Source organism: Antedon mediterranea, chromosome 8 (genome assembly GCF_964355755.1).
Source record: "Antedon mediterranea chromosome 8, ecAntMedi1.1, whole genome shotgun sequence".
NCBI classification, from domain to species: Eukaryota; Metazoa; Echinodermata; class Crinoidea; order Comatulida; family Antedonidae; genus Antedon; species Antedon mediterranea.
The window spans coordinates 2,687,072-2,712,018 of NC_092677.1; the positions used below are offsets into that span (position 1 = coordinate 2,687,072).

Here is a 24,947-nt window from a genome sequence, read left to right on the forward strand (position 1 = left end):
ATTCCTTGTCTTAATTCTGTATTATGTTTACATCTGTTGGTAGTTCCAAATTATTGTGTGAATCCACCTTAAAATTGCTTATTAATGTGTGAATCCACCTTAAGAAGATTGCTTATGAATTATTGTGTGAATCCATCCTAAGAAGATTGCTTGTAAATTAATGTGTGAATCCACCTTAAGGCGATTGCTTATAATTTAATGTGTAAATCCACCTTAAGAATGTTTAAAAATTAATGTGTGAATCCACTTTAAGATTGCTTATGAATTATTGTGTGAATCCATCCTATGAAAATTGCTTATAAATTAATGTGTGAATCCACTTTAAGATTGCTTATAAATTAATGTGTGAATCCACTTTAAGATTGTTTATAAATTAATGTGTGAATCCACCTTAAGATTGTTTATACATTAATGTGTGAATCCATCCTATGAAGATTGGTTTTAAAATAATGTGTGAATCCACCTTAAGATTGTTATAAATAATGTATGACTCCACCTTAAGATTGTTTATAAATTGTGTGAATCCACCTTAAGATATCTTATTCTGTAAATTAATGTGTGAATCCACTTTTATGTTACTTATTAATCAATAGATTATCTGACATGATCTTTTTATATTAATTGAAGATTAGTCAAGATATACATAACTTATAAGAGGCCTACTATATTTACTTTGTATTTGTACTATGACGTCATGCTATTTTGTATTAATGTTGGATGCTCCAATAGAGAGAAATGGTGAACCGACGTCTAAAATCCGAGTGGGTATAAAATCATAACAAACCGTTGAGGGCGGCACATTTCCTATGTTTATACACGTGAATCATGGCGTCGTCTAACCAATGTTGTTGCTGTAACGCTCATAATTCTTTTCTATTTGTGTATTTAGTCATCCATCATTCACAATCATATTCCTAAAAATATCTCATATATCTGTAGGTCTACATTAGACTAGGCCTATAGTATTAGTAGAATGGTGTTATCAAGTATTCATTACTGGCGGTAGCCCCCCTGCAGGAAGCATCACTAGCCACATAACCGTTAACAAAATGGCAGTTGTCAAGCTGAAACTAAATGCTAGGCCTACGTCTACTAGAGATGCTCTATTTAGTCTTACTACCTAGCTAGGAGAGGCCTAGCAGCACCCTAGCTAAAGTAGTAGTAGTACAGTATGCAATAAAGAATTTCCAATATTATTATTATTATTATTATTATAATAACCGATAATCCGTGCTAGGCTCGCTCGAGTAGGCCTACTCGAGGGTACTACACAGCATCAGCGAAACTATCTAGAGGAGGGCCTAGAGCTGGGTACAGTATATAACAAAAACGCGTCTTAATTCAATCCAAATTGAAATAAAATATGTTAAGATTTGCCAATATAACATTAAAATTGTTAAGGGTGTTGCAAAAAAAAAGATACTGCTATTATGTGTGTTTTAAACGTTCTTTTCTAACTACCTTTTTAACTCAACCCATCGGAATTTCCCATACAAAAACATGTGGCGAAATGGTTTGTTTACAATCTATACCCACTCGGTGAAATTTGAGTGACGTCATCGCGGTTCGCCATTTCTCTCTATTTCATTACAGTTTACATTAAATGAGAAACGTATAAAAATGTAAAATTGTATTTGATATTTACGATGACATTTTTATTGAAAACATTTACACAAATGTTAAATGATATACATATAGATTTAGACTTGCCTCAAGTCGCTCGTTATTTTGTTTTATATAAACGCCTAAATAAATTCCTGTCATTTGATTGGTGGATTGTGGATCACATGGCGTGCAATAATACTCACTATTGAACGGTCGTTCAATAGTGCATTCACCTCGTTGAAATATAACCTTTCATAATTCACCTCGTCATTATTTGTACCATTACACTACAGTAATAAAGATGTATTATTTGTATGTTAGTCCACCAGTCGACATTCTAATGTTTGTCTGTAAACTAGATTCCATGTAGCCCAAATTATACCTATGAAACGCCATGTGTACATTAATGTTTATATTTTAATCAACATTAAATCGAATCTAGAACCTAGAATAAAATAGATGCTGAAATAAATAATGTATTGGTAAATAGCCAAATTAACAACACCATATTGCTGCTTTTCTCTCATCTTTATCGCCTCGCATTCCATTTCTAGACAGCTTGTCGAGTCGTCTTTCACATAGTAGAGCTGGTGTACTTTGTACTGCAATGAAATTTAAGTGACATTCATTCTGTTATATTGGTAATAATTCTACTTTACCATGTGAATTGCTGTAAATTTCATTGCTTTTTACGATTAATTTGAAGATTATTTTATATGAACGTTACAAAATAGTGTTGTTATTACTATAACGTGTTAATGGCAAACTACACACAAAAACGTATGAGGTCAAAAGAATTGCAAAACGAAAAAGCGACCAAAAAATTCAAATAGAGGCAGCCACATACGAACAAAAATGAACAAATTAAAACAAAACAGAAACAGAAAAAACGCCTCGAAAGAAAAACGTAGTTAAAAACGAAAACGCGATTAAAAACGCAAATATCCAGCCACAAGCGAGCGAACAACTGAGCCACAAATCAAAACGAGTCTACATACAAAATCGCCTCGAAGGAAAACTGAGCAACAAACGAATAAAATTACGGTCGCAAATGGAAACATGGCCACAAATAAAAAGTCACAAAAAACGGTGACACAAACGAATACGGAACCACTGCCACCGGCGCCGCACGTGTAAAGGCCAATTTACATAACCGACGGACATGGGGAGATTCTACGTTGGACAAGCCACGCGGTTTTCCCGTTTACCGTTACCGTTCGTCTGTGTAAATTTGCCTAACCTCAAAGCGTCAAATGAATATATGTATGTGCAGCTGAGAAATAGGAAACTTTAAATGTAATGTATTGTAAGTGGTTCGGTAACAAAATATTCATTGTCTCAACAATCTGACACACCGCCAATAATTCGTTCTAAGAGTAGTTGACATTTTTTCACAATTAGTTCGGAAATGAGATCACGACACAAGGCCTTTTCAATGAGATTTTAGATTTATTAACGTTTTTACAATGAGAATGTCAAGTCGAACATATTGTTGCATTTAATATTAGTGCCAAGTGTTACATAACTTTCGTAATGTTCATTTTACGATGTAAATGAGAATTATTATAAACTATTGATTTTGGATTTATCTAAAATTACAAGTAGCTTAAAAGAGCACTTTGAATTACCACCAATTGAGGTTAATTTGAAGATGATTGAGAATACGTGAGCAGCAATGAACAATTATTTTAGAAAATAAATAAGCTATACACCCCACATTGATAATGTCTGCCGTACTGTACATTTTTTCTTAAGGGCATTGCGTAGAATAAGAAATTGTTTAGACAAAAAAACGTGTACCGGAGGCTATGAGGTCACTAATTCTATCCAGGTTAGATTATTGTAACTCACTATTTGTTGGAATGTCCAAACATAACATTTCGAGATTACAAAAGCTTCAGAATCGGGCTGCCAGGTTAATTTACCAAGTACCTATGTTTGTTAGTTCTAGACCTCTGCTTTATGAATTGCATCCTGGCTACCTGTTGAAAGTAGAATCACTTTTAAAGTGTTATTCATATGTCTACAATTTTATAAATAATAATGCGCCCTGTTATCTGAGCAATCTCTTACGGGTGTATAGATGTGCTAAGAGAGGCCTGAGGTCCGAAATAGATCACACTAGATTGGATCACTGTCTCGAAAAGCGGACCTCTGGAAATAATACTTTCTCAAAATTTGGACCGGTGATGTGGAATGAACTCCCGTCTGTGATGATCCGGGAACAAACCACGGTTTTAAAATTTAAAAAAGCCCTCAAAACACATCTATTTCAAGTAACTCATTGTTGGGTCTGCTTTGATCATTTTATACTAATTTGGAAAAGCGCTATATAAATAAAATAATAATAATAATAATAATAATAAGCTACAGAAAATAGTTTCACCTCCTCTAAGCTATTATACTCTTTCCTAGATTGATTTAAGTTCCTGGTTTTCGAAGATATCATCTAAGCTTAACCGTTTCAGAATTCATTAACTGGGAGGTTTAGAATTTGTTGTCAAAAGACACGATATACCAGACTGTTTATTGTCGCCAGACGAGATACAGCATATATCGTGTGAACTAAGGTCCTCTCATTGATTGCCTAAAGCTCTGTCTACACTATCAAACTTTATGTGACAAAAAATGTGATGTGCCCATATATGGACATGTTGATGTCATATCACTACCATGGGCACATCGCACATTTTTTGTCAAACTAGTTTGATAGTGATAGACAGAGCTTAAAGGTACATTGTTTGAATGCAATAGCAATGTTCAGGTCCAACACGACTATGTGATTGACCACGCTATACAACTCATTAACCAGTAGAGGGCCTACCTATGATTGGATACCTCTCATCTATGGTTTCATTTAAAGACAGTATAAATGATAACATTATTCAACCGAAATGGCTTGGTTACAACTTGAGCGTACGCAATAATGAGATAGGCGCCTGCGTTGCGCTTACGTCATTGTGTGCGTCTAATGCAGGCGTATAATCGCAGGATAATATTAGTTACACCCTGCTTGTTCTTACGGAATACGGGAAATATCTACGGTGCGTTCTGGTTCTGAGGCCGAAAAATATGACAGATATTACCCGTATTCCGTAAGAACAAGCAGAGTGCTACGATTTTATCTCTATAAAGTGTACACATTATAAGCATTGGACAAGAGACAAAGAAAAAAAACAAAGGTAGGCCTATACATAAGTATCTTGTGTCATAAATTTAATTAAACTTGGTCTAATTAGCTTCCATATACAAACAGCTGTTCTAAACAACATAATGTCAATGAAGTTCAAAACTAACAATAACAACAGTACAGTGGTGTTGAAATCGACGACCTTTATTTTCATTCATTTTGACCTCTAGCTATCACAACAACAATAGGGAGCTTTCGACGATTACGATTAGCTTTTTGTACGGACCGTCGAATACGGGTTCATATTCTAGGGTTGAAATCATAACTACGCATGCGCTCAACGATAAAAATACAATACAATACATAAACAACGCGCGCGTAGAAACTTTAAACAGGTAATACGGGATATATTACCCTTCTGATCCGCTTGACTGAATAGATGGGCATAATACGGAATTATATCTCATACATATTGACCAATCTACAGAATTCACGTACACTAAAGCTTGATTCTCACTAGCGACGCAACTTACGCAACGTAAGAAAATGCTCTTCCGATAATCGTGTTTGCCCCCGCCTGCGTGAAATCAAACCTGCGACTTCGCAGCAAACGTCGTCGGTTACCACTTGCGATTACGCAATACAGCACTTTGCGTCGATACGTCGCTGCGTTACGTTGCGTTGCGTTCTAGAGTGGGAACCACGCTTAAGAGATAAATGTGAGTATTTAATATTAGCAAATAAAACTATTAGAAAGTAGTTCCAACTACTTCAAACTACTCGAACTTTATTGTTTAGCCTTGTCTACACTATCAAACTTTGACAACACGTTTTTGTCACATAAAATTTGATAGTGTAGACAGAGCTTTAGGCCAATATAGTTAATTTACGAATTAAGGTTTGATTCATATTGTGGCGAAGATCGATTGCACCATATGGCCTACTCGAATGTGAAATAAAAGGTAGGCTTAGATTCTTTACGTTATTGTACTGTTCAATCGTACCATAGGGCCTACTACTCGAATGTTTTGTTCTAACGGAAACTTACATTTAAGAGAAAAAAGTACATTATTCAACATAGATATATTTCTGGATAAAACCCATTAACTTAAAATGAATGTCAGCAAAATCGATATAATGTTCAGCTTATAAATTAATAGTTATAGATCCGACAGATACTTATCGACGTTTGAACAGCTTTATTTTGACAGATGACGGGAAAAGATTACGATAATAGTAAAAGTTACAGTAACCAACGGGTGAAATATGCATAGCATATTCGGTACTCACTTCTTATTATTTTGTAGCAAAAAAAATCTTTATCTTTCACAGATTCCCCGCACCTAGCCGATATCCCATGATACCTCATTGTTTATTTTTACATGTTTTGTTTATAGTAGCAATAAAGAATATAATAATAATAATAATAATATAATAATAATAATAATAATGTTTAATTTACTATAGCGCAAAATGCAGGACGCCCCTAAGCGATGAACAACCAACAGAAAAAAGAAGAGCAAAAACTAAAGAAAATGCAAATTAAAAAGGTTGGATTTTCAGGAGTTGTTTGAATGTGGTGAATGATTCTTCAGCATTCCTGATGTAATTTGGAAGGGTTAGGGTTAGGGTTAGGTGTTCCAGAGAACAGCAGCTAACCACGCACGAAAAGGCACGTTGTCCATACAATTTTGTTGCTCACACAGGCGTGTATATCTCGTTAGAGATGAAAATGCATTTACCTTTGCGCGTGTGTTTAAACGTTGAAGCCGCGCCGGCACGCGCACGTCGGCGCACAGAAGGGGATGATACAACAAAAGGAATTAGCTGCTCACGTCACAGAACTAAAAATGAATATACTGAGAAATTCAAATATTGATTTGATTTGATTTATACAATATCGGCTCATTACAATTACAACAGAAAACATAAAAATATATAATGAAACAAAAAGCCAGGATTGTCACAAGCGAACCCAATCACTGTTTAAAGACTTTCCTTTAACATAAATAAAATATAATATAAATATAAAATTTATTGTAGAGTTGTACACACAGCGAGGTAGTATCTACGAGAACAATTACGGAAGATTGTTACTCGATCAAAAATGATTTGAGCTGGGTAACAGGAAGGAAGTTGTCGGATTCCTGATTGAAACGACGACGAGGAGGTTTGTCTCGATTAATCCTCGATCCTGCAAACACTGCTAATAGAGTAGTAATACTAATACTTTATATGTGAAACTTCAAGAATATATCGCGCATATGCCCTACAAAACATTTGATGTTTTTACGGCGAACTGTCTATATATTAATCGAAGATGATCGAACACAGATAACAAAATATTCCCAATACGCAACAATCGATCGATGCGCCGAGACAATCAGGGTTCGGCAATTTCCGTGTCTATAGCATCTAGGCCTTCGAGCGTCAACAAAGACGAATTACCAACACAGTTTGTTTCGTTACAATTCCGATTATTAACACGTACGACGCGTCAGTAAAATTGTTATCCGGGTTATTTGTATTGATTGCTTGTTTTTAACTTGTGTGATATAGATCTCTCACATCAACGTCGATTTTTTAAGCTGATTTTCCACTAGGCGAATTGGTTCGCGCGAATCGAAAGCGTCATGCTCTGCGCATGCGTATTCGAGTTTATGTCTGTCATACTCCCTTCTGCGACGAATTCTAGTTCCTTGATTTTTCGCTGCAGCAAAATTTACTTGTTCGAATTGTTTCTAATTTTTGCGAAGTGAAATATTGCGCAACCAATAAGAGCTCAGGAAATGAGTTATGACGCTTTCATGAGCAGTCATGCGAATCGAAATGCTCAGCAACCACGCGTCTCTTCGAAACGTTTGATTCGCGCGAATAAATTCGCCTAGTGGAAAATCGGCTTGGTTTTTAGGCCTATTGCAAATAGCTTGATTTCGTGAGGAACGTCATTGCACAATGCATGATGGGAAGGATTTGGGAGCAAACGTCACGGCGCGTACGTACAAACAATAAATCACGTACGCACGCGTCGTGACGTTTTCTCCAAAACCCTTCCCACCATGTGTCGTGCACGCTATTTTCGATAAACCTTATTATTATATGGATTCTTCTCCATTGTTATTTTAATGCCTTATTATAATAATTCCTAGTACATGACAAATTAATCGATTCACGTCATAAAAGTTTATTAATGATGTTAAAACCCCGTTACCATAGTGAGTACGCGTAAATGGCGTCAATAACCCATTTTCTTTGATGTATAACTTTTAATGATTCATATTAATTTTTGCAGATGAAACAAAAATCGAAATTAATTGATTAAGCAAACTGACCGCGACTTTTTTTACAAGTTTTGAATTATTATTTTTCATTTCTTCTACTAAATATTGATAAATGGTACGGTATTGTAATGTCTAAAAATGTATTACTGTAGTAATTAGAATCCCAGCCGAATCCGTCCTTTAAAGCTTGGTTCCCACTAGAACGTAACGCAAGGACGTAAACGCAACGCAAGCGTTTTAACCAATGACAAGCGAAGTTATAGACAGTTAGCAATCACAAGCGAATAAGCCATCGCTTGTGATTGGTCAATTCACTTGCGTTGCGTTACGTCCTTGTGTTGCGTCGCTAGTGGGGACCACGCTTAATTGTGAAATTAGCAACAGTGAGAACGCTATAAAGCATCGCACTTAGTACTTTAGGAATAAAATGTTAGACGTGTCAGTACGTAAATGAATAACGTTTGCCATCGGGTGACGTAACGTAACATGCCGCATTAAACGTGGTTCCCACTAGCGACGCAACACAAGGACGTAACGCAACGCAAGTGAATTGACCAATCACAAGCGATGGCTTATTCGCTTGTGATTGCTAAAGCGTGGTTCCCACTAGAACGTAACGCAAGGACGTAAACGCAACGCAAGCGTTTTAACCAATGACAAGCGAAGTTATAGACAGTTAGCAATCACAAGCGAATAAGCCATCGCTTGTGATTGGTCAATTCACTTGCGTTGCGTTACGTCCTTGCGTTGCGTCGCTAATGGGAACCACGCTTTATTGAACAATTCGAGGCTAGATTTTCACTGTATGTTATATTTTTTTGGTATACTATTACTCGGAAACAGCAATAAGCGAATAAACATATGGACAAAATCAGACGGTGTTATTAACGGATAAACAATATCAAAAACCTGCAACAATTATAACAATACCGGTACAGCAGTATGACCATATTAAACAGCAATAATAATCCGCAGGTAATGCGATAATATTACCGATAATAATTATAATAATGAATAATAATAATATTACAATGAAGCTGATTATGTATTTGTTCAGTATAAAGTAATTTTTTTACAAAAATGGACATAATGCCCTGTCTGCACTATCAAACTTGATATGGCAACAAAATGTGATATGCCCATACATGATGATTCATTCATTCTGCTTTTATTCAATATTTCTCTTTGCAGTATATATAAAATAAAACTGAATGGCGAGAGATTTACATATAAAATTGGTACAAGCTTTCAAACATCAACATTTACAACATTAAAAAGTTAAAAAGTTAAAAAAAAAAATTTTTTAAAAAGGAGATATTACACATGGAAGAAACTGATGAAAGTACTTATTACTTATTATTATTATTATTGTTGTGTTTATTTTGGTTTATTAATTAGTCTACACAGTGCTGGGAAACATGAGTTGTTGAATCTTTTAGTATATGTTTCACTTTGCTTCTTAGCATTCCTAAGTATCCTGCCACACGTTTCGCCTCTCAATTTAGGAAGTGCGTTAGGGACGATTTTGTTAAGATTTTTAGCAAAATCAAGAAGAATATCTTCTCTTCTTTGATCTAAAAATTTAAGATTAAGTAGTTTAATTGCTTGATCATAGGATGCATATTTTTGTCCGAGAATTATTCTACATGCGCGTTTCTGTATAGATTCAAGCTCCATGGATTGTGCTATGGTTAAGGCAGAGTGCCCATATTTGGGCATGTCAGTACCATATTTGGGCACATCACACTTTTTTGTCACATAAAGTTTGATAGTGTAGACAGAGGGTAACATTGATTGGTTCCCACGCAAGGACGCGACGCAATATCACGTACACATAACGCGTGGATGATGTACGCACAGCGTAAAGATATACTTGCGCACGGCGCAAACACGTATTTTGACAAATCAAATAAACGTGATGGATTATCTGAACTATCGATTGTGATTGGTTAAATAATGCGTCTAAGTGAATCACCCTTTACCATGACAACCAATACACATCATTGTTCATCGCCACCATAATCATCATTATTTCATTAAAACTTGCCATCGTTTTCATAATACAAACATTTATCATCATTAATATCTTCCCCTTCTTTTCCAATATATATGTCCATCTTCTTTCGTTATATTATTACAATCGAACAAACATGATATTTCATCGACAAATACGCATTGTCACCACAACCTCACCCGTAACATAATGACAACACAATTTGGGTACAACTTATTTAATGATTTCCTTGGTAGAGTTTACAACAATGATATATTATATACACATCTTATAATGATAATGAGTCAATTCCATCTCGATCATCATCATTCACGTCACAACAACGTCATCAGCATCGTTATTATCATGGTCGTCATCGTCATCAGCAGATCGGATCCATGACGGGGTACCGTAAGCAGGTAAAAATCACGTTAAAATCCTCTTAAAATATCATATTTTCTTTTCATCGTCAACTATTTAAAGCTTTTTTTCGTACTTTAACCCAACAACGCAGTGACGTAAGGGGAGTGACCAATCACGACGCGGTACGATAGATCACCCGAACTTGTGATTGGTCAACTTATTTGTGTTGCGCCTATATCGTCGTCGTTGCGTTAAAGTGGAACCAAGCTTTATACATAAAATTGATTACCTTGACTCTATAAAAAAAAAACAACAAACACAATCCAATTTGAAATTTTTCTAATTTTAAATACACTATTTAATATTTATACACTTTGTAAACGCAACGTTGTGATTTGACCAATCACAACACTTATATTAAGCAACTCATCATGTTTAATCCAGTCACTTGTGATTGGTAAAATGACTAGCATTGCGCGTACGTTCTGCGTGGTTTCCTAGAATAGTCAACAGCAGCATGGTAATAATAATAATAATAATAATAATACTACTATTAATAATAATAATAATAATAATAATACTACTATTAATAATAATAATAATAATATAACAATTTATATAGCGCACATATCCACTAAAAGTGCTCAATTGACTAAAAACTATCAGACGTATGACTACAAGAATGTCTTACTGCTGTTTTATATTAGTAGTATTGAAAGGTTACTAGGCAGGCAGGATATATCATAGAAAATGTTGGTTTCTACAAAAAGTTTGTAATCGCCCCTTTTCTACTTCTGACGCTTGTGCGTCAGTGAGGAACCCTGTTATGCATTTTGCCAGATCAAGAAGCAAAATTGCTGCGCTCAACACAAACTCGAATATAATAAATTCAGGAGACATCAGTAAACTAATCCATTGGAGAGATTGTAGTCAGCAAACAAGAAACTAAAGGTGCTGTTTATTGGCTCTAGACATAATACTGTACGAGAATCAAGTGTGCTCTACAAACTAAACACCCACTTTTTGTTAAACTTCATCCTTTTCCCCAATTTCATCCATCTCATGTTCGTCATCTTTGAGGAGTTGAGTAAACCTTGTCTTGTTCTTAACCGTCGAAATGACCCTTGTGCTCGTGTTAGTACTGTTCACTTTCGACGTTTTATTAGACTTACAGCCGAACATTTTCATTAATCCGTCCCGGTAAGATCTACTCATAAGATACAGGATGATGGGATTGCTACAGCCGTTTATATAGACCAGGGTTGTTTTCCATGTGGGTAGATGAGATTCGTGCACATCCATTGTGAATTCAAAGAAATCATATTGATAGTGTTTGTAGATACTGTAAAAAGTTGTCGGAGCCCAGCAAACTGCAAACAGCACAGCAATAACTATAACAAGCATTCCAAGTCTTTGCCGTTCCCTCTGCACCCGGTCACAACTGTTGGACGAATTCTTAGCAAACTGAGTACTCCTAAATAGACGATGGGCTATCAGAACATACGAAACTAATATTACTATAAGGGGTAGGCCGTAAAATAAACCGGCGCGTACGCAATCATACGCGAAACCGCCGGTGTGCTCATAATCTGGCACGTACAAACAATAGGTTGCATTGACCTCTGTACTTGCCTCTCCTAAAAATAATATCGGCGATGCCATCGCTATTGAAATAATCCAAATTATAGCGACTACAGTTCCGTAGATTTTACCCGGTCGTAATCGCATAATCGCAAACGGATGAACAATGGCCAGAAATCGGTCAATGCTAAGCGCCATTAGTGTCAATACGGCTATGCCTTGACTGACGACAACGGCGACAGCAGTACCAAGGCAAATAACAGGTTTGTTTATGTCCACAATATCGAATTCAATAAGAACATCAACAAGATCACATGTTAATAATAAGAATAAGTCACCGATTGCAATGTTTGCAAGTAAATAGTTTCTAGGACTACTAGTAACTTGACGTGTGAATATGATCAGGATGATAGAGCCATTACACACTGTGCCGATTATCAGCATAACTACATCAAGTATCAATAGTGTGTGTTGTACATCCATGTTTGTAGCTTGTTATTTTAAATTTGCGAGTAAAATCGTATCAAACATTCCTGAAAATAAATGGAAAAGAAGCATTACTTCATGGTTCCTGGTCGACTAGGAGATGTTAATAAGCATCTACTTAGTTTCTAACAAGCAACACCTGACTAACCATAGTTTTCGCTTTTTTGTTTCATCTTTAAAACTTGGTTCCCACAAGGTCGCAACACAAAGGCATACACGCAACGCACGCGAGTTGGCCAATCACAAGTGACAGTTCAGCGATGATCGCACTGTGATTGGTCAATTTACTTGCATTGCGCTTAAAGCGTGGATCCTACTAGAGACGCAACGCAAGGACGTACGCGCAACGCAAGCGAGTTGACCAATGGCAAACCACTGTTTGAATAATCCATCGTTTGTTAAGCTTGGTTCCCACTAGAACGTAACGCAAGGACGTAAACGCAACGCAAGCGTTTTAACCAATGGCAAGCGAAGTTATAGACAGTTAGCAATCACAAGCGAATAAGCCATCGCTTGTGATTGGTCAATTCACTTGCGTTGCGTTACGTCCTTGCGTTGCGTCGCTAGTGACAACCACGCTTTATTGACTACGTTGCGTTTATCTTGCGTTGCGTCGCTAGTAGGAAGCAAGGTTAAGTAAGTCCTTGAGTTGCGTCCTATAGTGGGAACCAATTAAGCATTAACATTGTAGACCTGGCGTTGATTTTTAAACTTGAAACTTATATACAAGATACAAGATACAAGATAACTTTATTGTCAAATAGTTCGTCAACGAACGATTTGAAATTGGTTTTTCTCATGGCAACTTAATATAACTATATAAAAATAACTATTTTATGTTATTGTATCAATTAAATTTAAAAGAAGCCTGGTCGTCAACAATGCCATAAATAGAAAACAAAATGAACGTCTTGTTTTGAACCATTTGAATTATGGTTATCATGTTATCATTCAATGTTGTAAAATTCTACCAACTTTATAAAAAATAGCCTATCGTAAAATATATAGCAAATTCCGAGACTATTATTATCCTACCTTACATCTAAAACTGTTCGGTTTGTCCCAGTTGCTTTTTCTGTCGTGCTCTTATTCCTTCAGCATTAAACTCCAGAGAAGAAAGAGAAAACTAGAATGCCGAAAACTTCACGACATTTCATTGAAACGTTCGATTTGGTTGTGCGCGTTGCTCGTGCGTTTTCTCTCGATTGATTGGCCACAACCTCAAACCGCCTTAAATACACATTTCAGCTTGCATTCTGATTGGCTGAATACTTGTGTGGCGGCGGGCTCTGTGATGAATTGGAAAAATGCATGAAGAAAAGTTTAATCAATCATAAAAATAAATACGTTTTTGTTTTGTCTGATATTCATCTCTTTCCACTAAATCTTCAACTCATTTAAAATAGAAGACATAATTATTGTAATTAAAATCTAGGATAACGGCTTCTATTTTTTGTTTTTACGAAGTAAGGGATGTTGAATGATGATGAAATTGTAAGATTTCCCATCATGAGTTTGGTTCACAATTGCGCTTGTTCTTATAAAGCGCACAATTAGTAATTTGACCAATCACGACTATTGGTTGTGATTGGTTCACTCACTTGTGTTGCGCCTCTACGACGTTACATTACGTAGCGCGTGTGAAGCTTGGTTCCCACTAGAACGTAACGCAAGGACGTAAACGCAACGCAAGCGTTTTAACCAATGACAAGTTATAGACAGTTAGCAATCACAAGCGAATAAGCCATCGCTTGTGATTGGTCAATTCACTTGCGTTGCGTTACGTCCTTGTGTTGCGTCGCTAGTGGGAACCACGCTTAAGTGGGACAATAGCTTCAACTCAGTCAATCAATAATGTTATATCTAAGCTATCTAAGGCACTGTCTACACAATCAAACTTTATGTGACAACAAAATGTGTGATGTGCCCATATTATATGGACATGATGATATCATATCACTACCATATTTGGGGCATATCACACCATATTTATGCACACCATACTGTTTTTTTGTCAAACTAGTTTGATAGTTACGACAGAGCTTAAGAAACAATTAATTTTTCAATTTCCGTTTGTTCATCCTAACGATCATAACAAGTTCAAATGGAAGAGTTAATGCTTCAATAAAGTTTTATCTTTCTGTAATGTTTATGACAGTTATGTTTATTAATATCTTAAGATCCTAAATAAATAAAGAGAAGTAGGCAAAATGATAACCAAGGCTAGAATTAAACAGTTTAATCATGAGGAGAAACGCCCCAAATGATGGCTTATCCGTAGCCTAGTCCCCGTTGAGTTCATTGCCAAGACATTAGAAAAGTCACTTCCTTCTTTCACTACCATAGGCCCTATGCCTGCATCGGTTGGTTTGTTTAAACAACATTTGAACACTAAGGGCAGTTTTAGGAACTAACAATCAACTAAGTGCTTTCGATTAAAAGAACGAGAGCGAGTAGACAACGTGTATTATTTGGATATAACGGTTTACACTAATAAAACTACTAATTTTATTAGTTTAAAATCTCCAGTTGTTGGTCATACATACCAATGAGTAATAAATGCATATCAATTGGAATATAAAATATACCTGTGATTGGGGTTATTCCAAGGTAATGACTTGAAATATATGTTTGTTTTTATTTGGAGGTTCAGACCTAAAGCCAAATTGGCTTAATGAAATCCCCACACACATTTTTTATCATTTATATTTTTTTTTAAATGTATGTATTGTTATATTTTTGTGTAAAATAAAATCTGAAACTGAACTGAACTGAAAGTAGGCCTACCTCTGAATTATTGGTAAAATTTCTAATTAGATCAGAACGATAATATCAATTATTAATGAATATGATCAATCTGTTCATTTTTTATTTCGGTTTGTCTAATAAATTACGCTGACCCAAAAAATCGTGGAATATGGCAGTTTACTGACTGTCAACTGATGGTGTTGGATATCGTAAGTATATGATGATATGACAAATGGTAATAACTTATGCGAACGATCGAAGTTCGATGAGTGACGTAAGATGATTTGACAGTTGACGCGTTTCTTACACTTGCAACGCAAATAATTCATTGATGTTTTGATCGCGATTTGTCGATGGTTGAGATGAGGCTATTTAACCGGCAGCTTTGCATAGTAATAATATTTATATAATGTAATTATTCATTCAAAATTCCAGTTAAGCATACTACTAAACACTTCGTAGTAGTTTATTCGTCATTATAAAGTTGTATTTGAAGTATTTCATTCAAAATATCTATTTAAATAAAGGAAAAGTATTGTCTATTTACACGGAAATGTCGTCTGCTTAGCTCCTTCGAAACCATTTCACATACCAAGTTGTTTTTGCTAAGAATCAGGTCGTAGTGTCTTTTGTAGTTTCTTAAATGCTGATTTTATGTGATTACAATCTCTGTTTTATCGTATAATTGAACAGTAATACGATAACAGTAATTTAAAGCTGTGTTTAGAAGGTAAAATATATTGTATTATTTATAATAATATTTGTTAGGCTCAAGCCCAGCATATGCAGCACGCAGGCCACCCGCAGCAGCAGCACGACGGCTACGGCACGCAGGTAATAGGTGGAGGCTGGCTAAACAATACATAGGCCTAGCCTAAATTCATAGGCCTAGAGGTTTGCTTTTTAATTGTTTTTACATACTTTTCAGTAATTCTGAATTTAAGGTTAAAACTAAAATACATTTATTTTTTATTTTCTGAAAAAAAACTTTAATTGAGAGATTTAAAATTCTCTTTTTTTAGTTTTATTAAATATTATTATTAGTCTTTAAATTATTTTTATTTATTTTTTTATTTTTAATAAAGTTTGAAAATGGGAGACGACACAAGAGGAGAAGGAGGTGACAGTGGCCCTGGTCAGATTCATAAACAATTTGTTGTTATGGAAGATTTACTAGATAAACTCAAACTTCTCAATTATGAGGAAGGATTTTTGAGAAATCTTGGTTTTAAACCATTATCAAGGTAACAATTACTAAATAATATACTATTAATGTACCTTAAATCATTACTTTAAACACTTAACACAACCATGTCAATAAAAATATTAATAATATTATTTATGTATATTTGTTATCAAAGAAGTTTTTATATAAATTTATTATTAGGTCATCTTTTTTTTTCATTGTAATTAAATTGAAGAAAAAAAAGATTACCAAAAAAAAATGCTTGCTATCAACAATATTACAAGATAACCATGGAGTGTTTACTTCATGAGATAACAGTGTTATTCATACAAGCAATTTATAATGTTTTTATTTTATCTTCACAGGCACTATTTTGCCATAGCAACAAATCCAGGAGAGCAGTTTTTCATTTTTACATCTTTGTGTGCTTGGCTTGTTAATCTAAGTGGTAGGCAGATGGAACAACCACAAGAGGTACATAAAGACAATTGACCATTGGTCAACCCATTATTTCAAATTTAAACTAGAGATACTCTGTTCATTAGAACATAAACCCTATCAAATGAATTTTGTGACCTTTGACCCTAAGCTGTCAACATTCCATGAATTTTACTGATTTACACACTTCAGAAGGAAATACTTATCTTATCTGGCTCATTTGCATTATGGGTTGACAAACATCCATACAATTTTCTTATTGTTTTTACTACATAATTCCTTTTATTCATTACTATTTATCAAATGCCTCGCTCACAATCTTGATTTTAAAAAATGGGTATAATGAAATACATTGAAATTTAAAAAAATTGTTATTTCCCAGTATGATGAACATTATTCCATACAATTTTGTTAGGATTTATTGTTTTTACTACATAAATTATTATTTTACTTGCACTGATGAAGGGCTAGTGTTGCCCGAAAGCTCTGCTAACTTTTCTGGCTGTTTTACTCAATCATTTTGATTTAGCTTTTCGCTTTTTGTTCTTGTATCTCCATTGAGATCCAGCCAATGATACCCACAGCATTGTCATTTTTTCAGTAATTTGCCTTTGAATTTATTTGTAAAATGCAGTTATTATATGAAATATATCTAGGATGAAATAAATTGGGATTTTAAACAAACTTGCGACAATAGAAGATGTAAAAATGAATGATTATTTCCCAGTATGATGATCCTAATGCGACCATTTCAAGTATTCTAGATGAATTGCGTCAACTTGGTGGAACGGTAGACTTTCCACCTTCCAAGCTCAAACAGGGTTGCGGAGAACATTGTATTTATGTACTAGATAAAATCAGTGATGAGACGCTCAAACATATCAACTTTAAATGGTCCAGGTAATATACTTATTTGTGCCCTACATTTCAGTAAACAGTTAGAATATGTTTAACCATCACACTACTTACTCAATTATTTGATCACTCACTATTTAGACCACAATACCCGCAAGAGGAAGCCGATGAAGAAGAAACAGCAGTGGACGAAGAAGAAGAGTTGACGTTGGATAAACTAGAGCAAGACTTTGTTGTAAGTAGTTAAAAGAACACATGCAATCTCACCTTCTCCTAAACGCATTACGAGTCAAATGAAGAACAATTCTGTCTTCATGCCATCTCACTTTCTCCTAAAGGCATTACAGGTCAAATGAAGAACAATACTGTCTCTATGCCATCTCACCTTCTCCTAAAGGCATTACAGGTCAAATAAAGAACAATACTGTCTCTATGCCATCTCACCTTCTCCTAAAGGCATTACAGGTCTAATGCAGAACAATTCTGTCTCTATACCTTCGCCTTCTGCTAAGACTTTTTTAAGTGGAACATTCAAGACTTTAACTAAATCATTTATATCACAATCTTTATGCTAATATTTGTTTGTAGGAAGAGCATGAGGATGACATTGAAGAAGAAGGTAGTTTTCTTGATCTAGCTGGTCTTCAAAATCTGCAAGCTGCAACGGTAAGTAGCATTAAACACACCGCCAAGTATCAATATGGATGCTACAAAGATCAGGCTCCCTGAAATACGGAAATTTCAGATTTTTTTTATGGTCCCAAATCATTGTTATTTATTTTTCATGGAAACCATTTTTTATTTATTCAGGTTTATACAATAAAAAAACATGCAGCCCGATGGCTGAAATTGTTGATTTACAAAAATATATATATATATATATGGAAACACAAATATTTAAAAAATACAAAAATTAATACAAAACATTAACAAATTTGAAAAAAATTCACTCGGACAGAAAGCAAATCATGCGCATGATAAATAATAAATGTCATGTGACCCAATATTGTCCAATCCGATTAAGGATTCTACTCTGTTATTGATATATTACATTTATTTGTTAATATTTTCTGTTTTATAATGATAGGCAAATATGGAGAGCTCCAAGCCTGAAAATATAATGGAATCCACAACAAATGCTGATGAATGGAAACTGGAAGTGGAACGAGTGATGCCGTCATTAAAAGTGCACATCCGTACGGATAACAAAGATTGGAGAACGCATGTGGACCAGATGCATCAGCATAGAGATGGCATTGATAATGCGTTGTCACAGACTCAGGTAAAGTTCAGTGCATAGATAGACAGTTATGACAAACTTAGTGTATAAGGTTAGACACCTCAGATCCAAGTTATGACAAGCTTAGTGTATAGGGTTAGACACCTCAGATCCAAGTTATGACAAGCTTAGTGTATAGGGTTAGACACCTCAGATCCAAGTTTAATGACAAGCTTAGTGTATAGGGTTAGACACCTCAGATCCAAGTTATGACAAGCTTAGTGTATAGGGTTAGACACCTCAGATCCAAGTTATGACAAGCTTAATGTATAGAGTTAGACAGCTCAGATCCAAGTTATGACAAGCTTAGTGTATAGGGTTAGACAGCTCAGATCCAAGTTATGACAAGCTTAGTGTATAGGGTTAGACAGCTCAGATCCAAGTTATGACAAGCTTAGTGTATAGGGTTAGACAGCTCAGATCCAAGTTATGACAAGCTTAGTGTATAGGGTTAGGCAACAATCCCAAGAAATTTACATTAATGTTATATTTTGTCTGCTCTTAACTTTCTAGGGACATCTTGGTAAACTACACGATGAGATCACAAAAACACTTGAAAAGATTGGCAGTCGAGAGAAATACATCAACAACCAGCTGGAGCATCTCTTACAGGAGTTTAGGGCTATGCAAGACAGTTTGGCAGAGGTAAAGTAATGTTTAAATGATGCAGGAAAGGTCAGAGGACAATGGTCGGATTAAAATTTACTTTACTCACCTTGCTCACTGAAAAAAAAAATATAGGATTTTTTTTATTGTTGACAGGCAAAAGAGCAATATAGGCAAGCCAGTGGTGGTGTAACAGAACGGACGAAGATTCTGGCCGAGATATCGGAAGAATTGGATAAAATTAAAGTAGAAATGGAGGAAAAAGGATCAAGCATGACTGATGGATGTGAGTAATCATCAAAATATGGTAGTGATATGCCCAAATATGGTAGTGATATGCCTAAATATGGTAGTTACATGCTTAAATATGATAGTGATATGCTTAAATATGGTAATGATATGCCCAAATATTAGTAGTGATATGACATCATCATGTCCATATATATGGGCACATCACATTTTTTTGTCACATAATGTTTGATAGTGTAGACAGAGCTTTAAACAAACAGAAAAGACAAACGTCTAACATATAAATAAAACATGTGATCGGAAATCGCTTGCATGCGTCCAAAATGAGCTCTGTTTAATGTCGTATTTTTTAACTGTAAAAGCTTTAAGCGATTAAGTGATTTCTAGCGTTGAACGTTAGAGTTGAAACTCCTGTTTTCTTTCTCGACGTCGTCGTAACGCGCAAAAATAAATAGAGGACTCCCCTGCCTCTAGCAGTAGGCTCACAGTGTAGGAGACGTGGGCCTAGGCATACTAATATCTCTATACTGATGGTTCTTCGTTCTCAGTAGGCCGATCCTAGTCCAAATAGTATTTTGGACTAGGCTGAAGACTTTGACCTATGCAAAGTGGCGCTGTGCAACACGGCGACACAGCTCGTCTCATTGTCTCACTATTGTTACTCATTTTTTGACGTTATTTTCGTATATTTGGACTGTATTGTATTGTGGACGAAGTCATTTGATTTATACATTATGTTGTATGTGAAAGTTTTGAAATTTCTGTATTTTTTGCTGATATTTTGGCTGTTCTTACTGTGTGGATTGAGTAAGCCGGGCGGTGGAATTGCGTACACGTCATCTGATTTGCATTCCATGGGCGAGAGGTCGACCTCACCGCTACTGGCACACGTTGAATTACCATCTGAGATACAACGTCGCAGGCTTCGGAAAAGGGGCAAGGCTGGTGGGGTCAGAAAGCGACTACAACGAAGGAAATGAAAGCCTTTTATACCATCTTTAATATTTGGAAATGTAAGATCTTTGAATAACAAAGTCGATTTACTCAGAGCAAACGTCGAACACTTCAGCGATTTTAGGAATGCCAGCTTACTTGCATTCACGGAAACCCACCTGAGCGATAAGCATAGCGATCAACATATTCAAGTAGTTGGCTTTAAATCTGTTCGTGGGGATCGTACAGCCGAAGCGAACAAAGATGGCGGTGGTGGTCTTTGCCTCTACATTAATGAGAAATACTGTCATCCAAATAACTTTACGCTTAAGCTTCATAAATGTTCGCCACACTCGGAAGTGCTGGTTGTTGGTATTCGCCCCTACTATCTTCCGAGAGAGTTCTCGCATGTTATCAATGTTATGGTATACATACCTAACAAAAAGCTTGAAAAGCCTGCTATAAATGAGATCGCAGAAATTATCGAAGGTATTGAGTGTAGTCACCCTGAGGCGCTTGTAATTATCAATGGCGATTTCAACAGATGCAAGCTCAAGAAAACAACGGCCACTTATTATCAGCATGTTACATGTAAAACGAGGGACAACGCGATTCTTGATTTATGCTACTCTAGTGTGAAGGATGCCTATATTTCGACCCCACTACCGAACTTGGGCAAATCTGATCATAATTTGATTTTACTCAGTCCTAAATATCGCCCGTTAAATAAGACATGCCAACCAAAAATTATTAATGTACGTAAATGGTCTCCTGAAGCCGAGGAAGCCCTGATAGCGGAATTTGAATCTACCGATTGGGATATTTTTACGGAGGATGAAGATTTGAATAGTATTACTTATGCAGTGAGCTCGTACATAAACTTTTGTATTGATAAATGCGTTCCAGTTAAAAAAGTGAAAATCTACCCTAACAACAAGCCATGGATCACGAAAGGCGTTAAATTACTGTTGTGTGAGAAACGTAAAGCCTTTAAGATGGGCGACTCTAATCGTATGAAAATATTGACTAGAGAGATTAAATCTGAAATAATGAAACAGAAGAACATTTATAGGAAAAAAGTTGAACATAACTTCAGGTCTAATAATATGAAACAAGTTTGGCAGGGTATGAAACTTATGAGTGGTTACACAAACGGTGGTAATACACCCACCTCGATTCCGAATGTTACTGTGCAATATGTTAATGAGTTAAATGAATTTTATAACCGTTTTAATGTTCATGATTTTAAAAAAGAAAGAGAGGCTCTATTTAGCTTGTGTCGGGTGACTGAAGATGATCCCAAATTTAGTATAAGCATTTCTGATGTACATAACGAATTCATGAAACTCAATTCATCGAAGGCTGCTGGGCCGGATAGAATCCCACCACGAGTACTTAAGGTCTGCTCTCCTCACCTTGATGGTATATTTACATTTATTTTCAATATGTGTCTTTCTTATCATGCGTTCCCGGATATTTGGAAACTTTCATGCATAATACCGGTACCTAAGAAACCTAAGATTAACAGCATGAATGATTTGAGACCCGTTGCACTCACGTCTGTCGCGATGAAAATATTGGAACGTATTATTTTAAAAATTATGCAACCTTATGCTGAAAAAGTGTTAGACCCGTTGCAATTTGCTTACCGATCACTCCGTAGTACCAGTGATGCGATTTATTTTAAATTACATAAATTGTATTCACATCTAGATAATGTAAAGAAAGGCCACTCGGCACGTATTATGTATTTTGATTTTCAATCTGCGTTTAATACCATACAACCCCATATCTTAGCAGACAAAATGTTGAATATGGAGTTTCCCCGTCCGATTGTTCGTTTAGTTTTAAATTTCATTTGTGATAGAAAACAATTTGTTAATATTAATGGTGTTACGAAATCGTAACCTCTGACACCGGTGTTCCTCAGGGTACTGTCAACGCACCTAAATTATATTCCTTGTATACGGCGGATTACAGATCTTTAAATGATGAGCTTTGCCCCGTTGTTAAATTCGCTGATGACACTAGTACTATTGGTCTCATAGTTTCAAACAATGATGAAAATTATCGTAGCGAAATACAAAGATTTGTTAAATTTTGTGACGATAATTATCTCCAAATAAATGCATCAAAAACAAAGGAGATGATCATTGATTTTAGGACTAAACATAAATTTAATTTTCAACCAATCACTATCAAAGGTAAAGAAATTGAAATTGTTGACCAGTACAAGTATCTAGGAATTGTTTTCAATGATAAACTGAGTTGGGGAGACCATATAGACTTCATCAGCAAAAAATTAAGTCCCAGAATGTATTGTATGAGAACTTTATTTAAATTTAACTCCTGTGATTTGATGTTACTTTCGTTCTATAGATCCGTTATATGTAGTGTTTGGACGTATTGCCTCTCCTGTTGGGCTGGTAATGTTACCGGAGGGAATAAAGGACGCCTTGAAACTTTCATCCGTTGGGCTGGTAAAATGATTGGTCTGGAACTGCCTTCCTTTACCGATGTGCACCTAGAACACCTCCAGAAAGATTTCGAACGCATTGAGTCGGATGCCTCTCATCCTCTCCACAAAGTGATCATAGACCAACTTAATCCAAGTGGTAGATTGAGGCTCCTCAGTGTGAAAACAAATCGATTTGCTAAATCCTTTATTCCCTCCGGTATCATCCAGTACAACAGGAAGTCAAGAAGATAATTTTATATTGTAATTTTTTAGATGTTTTTATATGAATGGTTTTATGCTATATTTGTTTTTATAGTGTTTTCTTTGTTTTTATGACGAGCAATGAATTTCCTTTTTGAGGATCAATAAAAGTTATCTTATCTTATCTTATCTTATCTTATCTACCTAATATCCACGCGCCTACTTTCCGGAACATCATTTTATAGTAATTTGGTAAGGCTAGGCCTAGCTTTGACCGTGCCGCGATGCAACAAAAATAAAACGTAATCAGCAGAATTTGCCATCAATTATGTGACGTCATGTGCTGTATCGCCATGATGATTGGTCAGTTTTTACGTTTTAGCGTTGCGATATCGCTAGAGTTGAACTGGATTCAACTCTTGCGATTGTCAACGATTGCGACTTGTAGCGTCGATTACCGTCGATTATTACACCTTTTCCTGTAAATCGCCGACATTTTGTATCGTCATCGTTAGTTAAAAAAGTCCCTTTTCCTGTAAATCGTTAACATTTCTATGTTTACGTTGAAGATCGCCGATTTTTGTTAACGATAGCGTCGAATAACGTCGACAGGAAAACAGGCTTTACTTTAAATTGAATTGTGTCAAATCTGATATACATTCTATCATGTTATATATAAATTCATTTCTTTGATATTATTCTTTTTTCTCAGCCCCACTTGTAAAGATAAAGCAAGCATTGCAGCGACTCAAGAACGAAATTCTACAAATGGATATCCGGATAGGAACGGTGGAACACACGTTATTAGCAGGCAAACTTAAGGATAAATCAAATCTACAAAAAGACATGAACAAAACATTAACAACGTCACAATATGATGACTACAAGCAGTACTGAGAAGAAGTCAATTATGAAATATGAACTATAGATAATACGGAGAAAAAGTCAATATCATAATGACACATTCTGCATTCTGATGTTGGCTGAAAGTACCTCTAAAAAAAAACACTGTACTATGCCAAAAAAACGAAACTGTATTAACACCTCTGTTTGGACTTGTTGGGGTACATGTCATATTAAAGTGGACACCCTTGTTAGGGTAAAAATATCCTTTAATAATAATAATACTTTCTTTTTTATCAAACTTTGTTTATTGAAATTTAAAAAAATAGATACAAATAAATTATATAAAAATATTAAATTAAAAAGACACCCATGTACAAGTATTAACTTGTTGTAGATGTGTATATTAATAGAATAGTATTAAAGAATTGAAATTTCATATAAGTTAATTGTGCATTAAATTTACATACTGTAATACTGTACATAATTAATACACCTTGATGTGGTATTTTCTGTTGACGTATTTCAGCGCTTTTAAACATAGATAATATGTCGATAAATTTAATAAATTTGTTGTAAAATTTTATAGCATGTTCGTATTTTTTTGTTTAACTTGAAAATAAAATACAATGGAAGTATGATACTGACGCGTTTGATAATTGACAAACGCATGTTGACGTACTACCGCCATTGAGAGAAAAAAACTAGAGTG

At 35.3% G+C, this 24,947-nt stretch overlaps 2 protein-coding genes across 3 annotated transcripts; one reads left to right on the forward strand and one right to left on the reverse strand.

Annotated features, from left to right (window-relative positions):
- Positions 1 to 10,940: 10,940 nt before the first annotated feature.
- LOC140056299 (allatostatin-A receptor-like) lies at positions 10,941 to 13,728 on the reverse strand. Of its 2 annotated transcripts, none has more exons than XM_072101624.1 (2): positions 13,480 to 13,728; positions 10,941 to 12,486 (listed from the first exon to the last, which is right to left on the reverse strand). In XM_072101624.1, the coding sequence occupies exon 2, from the start codon at positions 12,434 to 12,436 to the stop codon at positions 11,399 to 11,401; it is 1,038 nt and encodes a 345-aa protein (XP_071957725.1). In that variant the 5' UTR covers positions 12,437 to 12,486; positions 13,480 to 13,728; the 3' UTR covers positions 10,941 to 11,398. The 2 variants fall into 2 exon arrangements, with proteins under 2 accessions (XP_071957725.1, XP_071957724.1); XM_072101623.1 differs by having other exon boundaries at positions 13,475 to 13,728.
- Positions 13,729 to 15,783: 2,055 nt separating this feature from the next.
- LOC140056338 (intraflagellar transport protein 57 homolog) lies at positions 15,784 to 24,816 on the forward strand. The gene is made up of 10 exons (XM_072101683.1): positions 15,784 to 15,917; positions 16,273 to 16,431; positions 16,739 to 16,847; positions 17,539 to 17,711; positions 17,808 to 17,901; positions 18,255 to 18,332; positions 18,754 to 18,948; positions 19,459 to 19,590; positions 19,708 to 19,837; positions 24,105 to 24,816. The coding sequence occupies exons 2-10, from the start codon at positions 16,280 to 16,282 to the stop codon at positions 24,287 to 24,289; spliced, it is 1,248 nt and encodes a 415-aa protein (XP_071957784.1). The 5' UTR covers positions 15,784 to 15,917; positions 16,273 to 16,279; the 3' UTR covers positions 24,290 to 24,816.
- Positions 24,817 to 24,947: the final 131 nt, after the last annotated feature.

Bases quoted from the DNA above. Each gene is read 5' to 3' on its own strand.
- LOC140056299 (XM_072101624.1), bottom strand. From the start codon at position 12,436: ATGGATGTACAACACACACTATTGATACTTGATGTAGTTATGCTGATA.
- LOC140056338 (XM_072101683.1), top strand. From the start codon at position 16,280: ATGGGAGACGACACAAGAGGAGAAGGAGGTGACAGTGGCCCTGGTCAG. The intron at 16,848-17,538 runs GTACATAAAGAC...ATTATTTCCCAG, and splicing joins AGATGGAACAACCACAAGAG to TATGATGATCCTAATGCGAC. The intron at 19,591-19,707 runs GTAAAGTAATGT...TATTGTTGACAG, and splicing joins TGCAAGACAGTTTGGCAGAG to GCAAAAGAGCAATATAGGCA.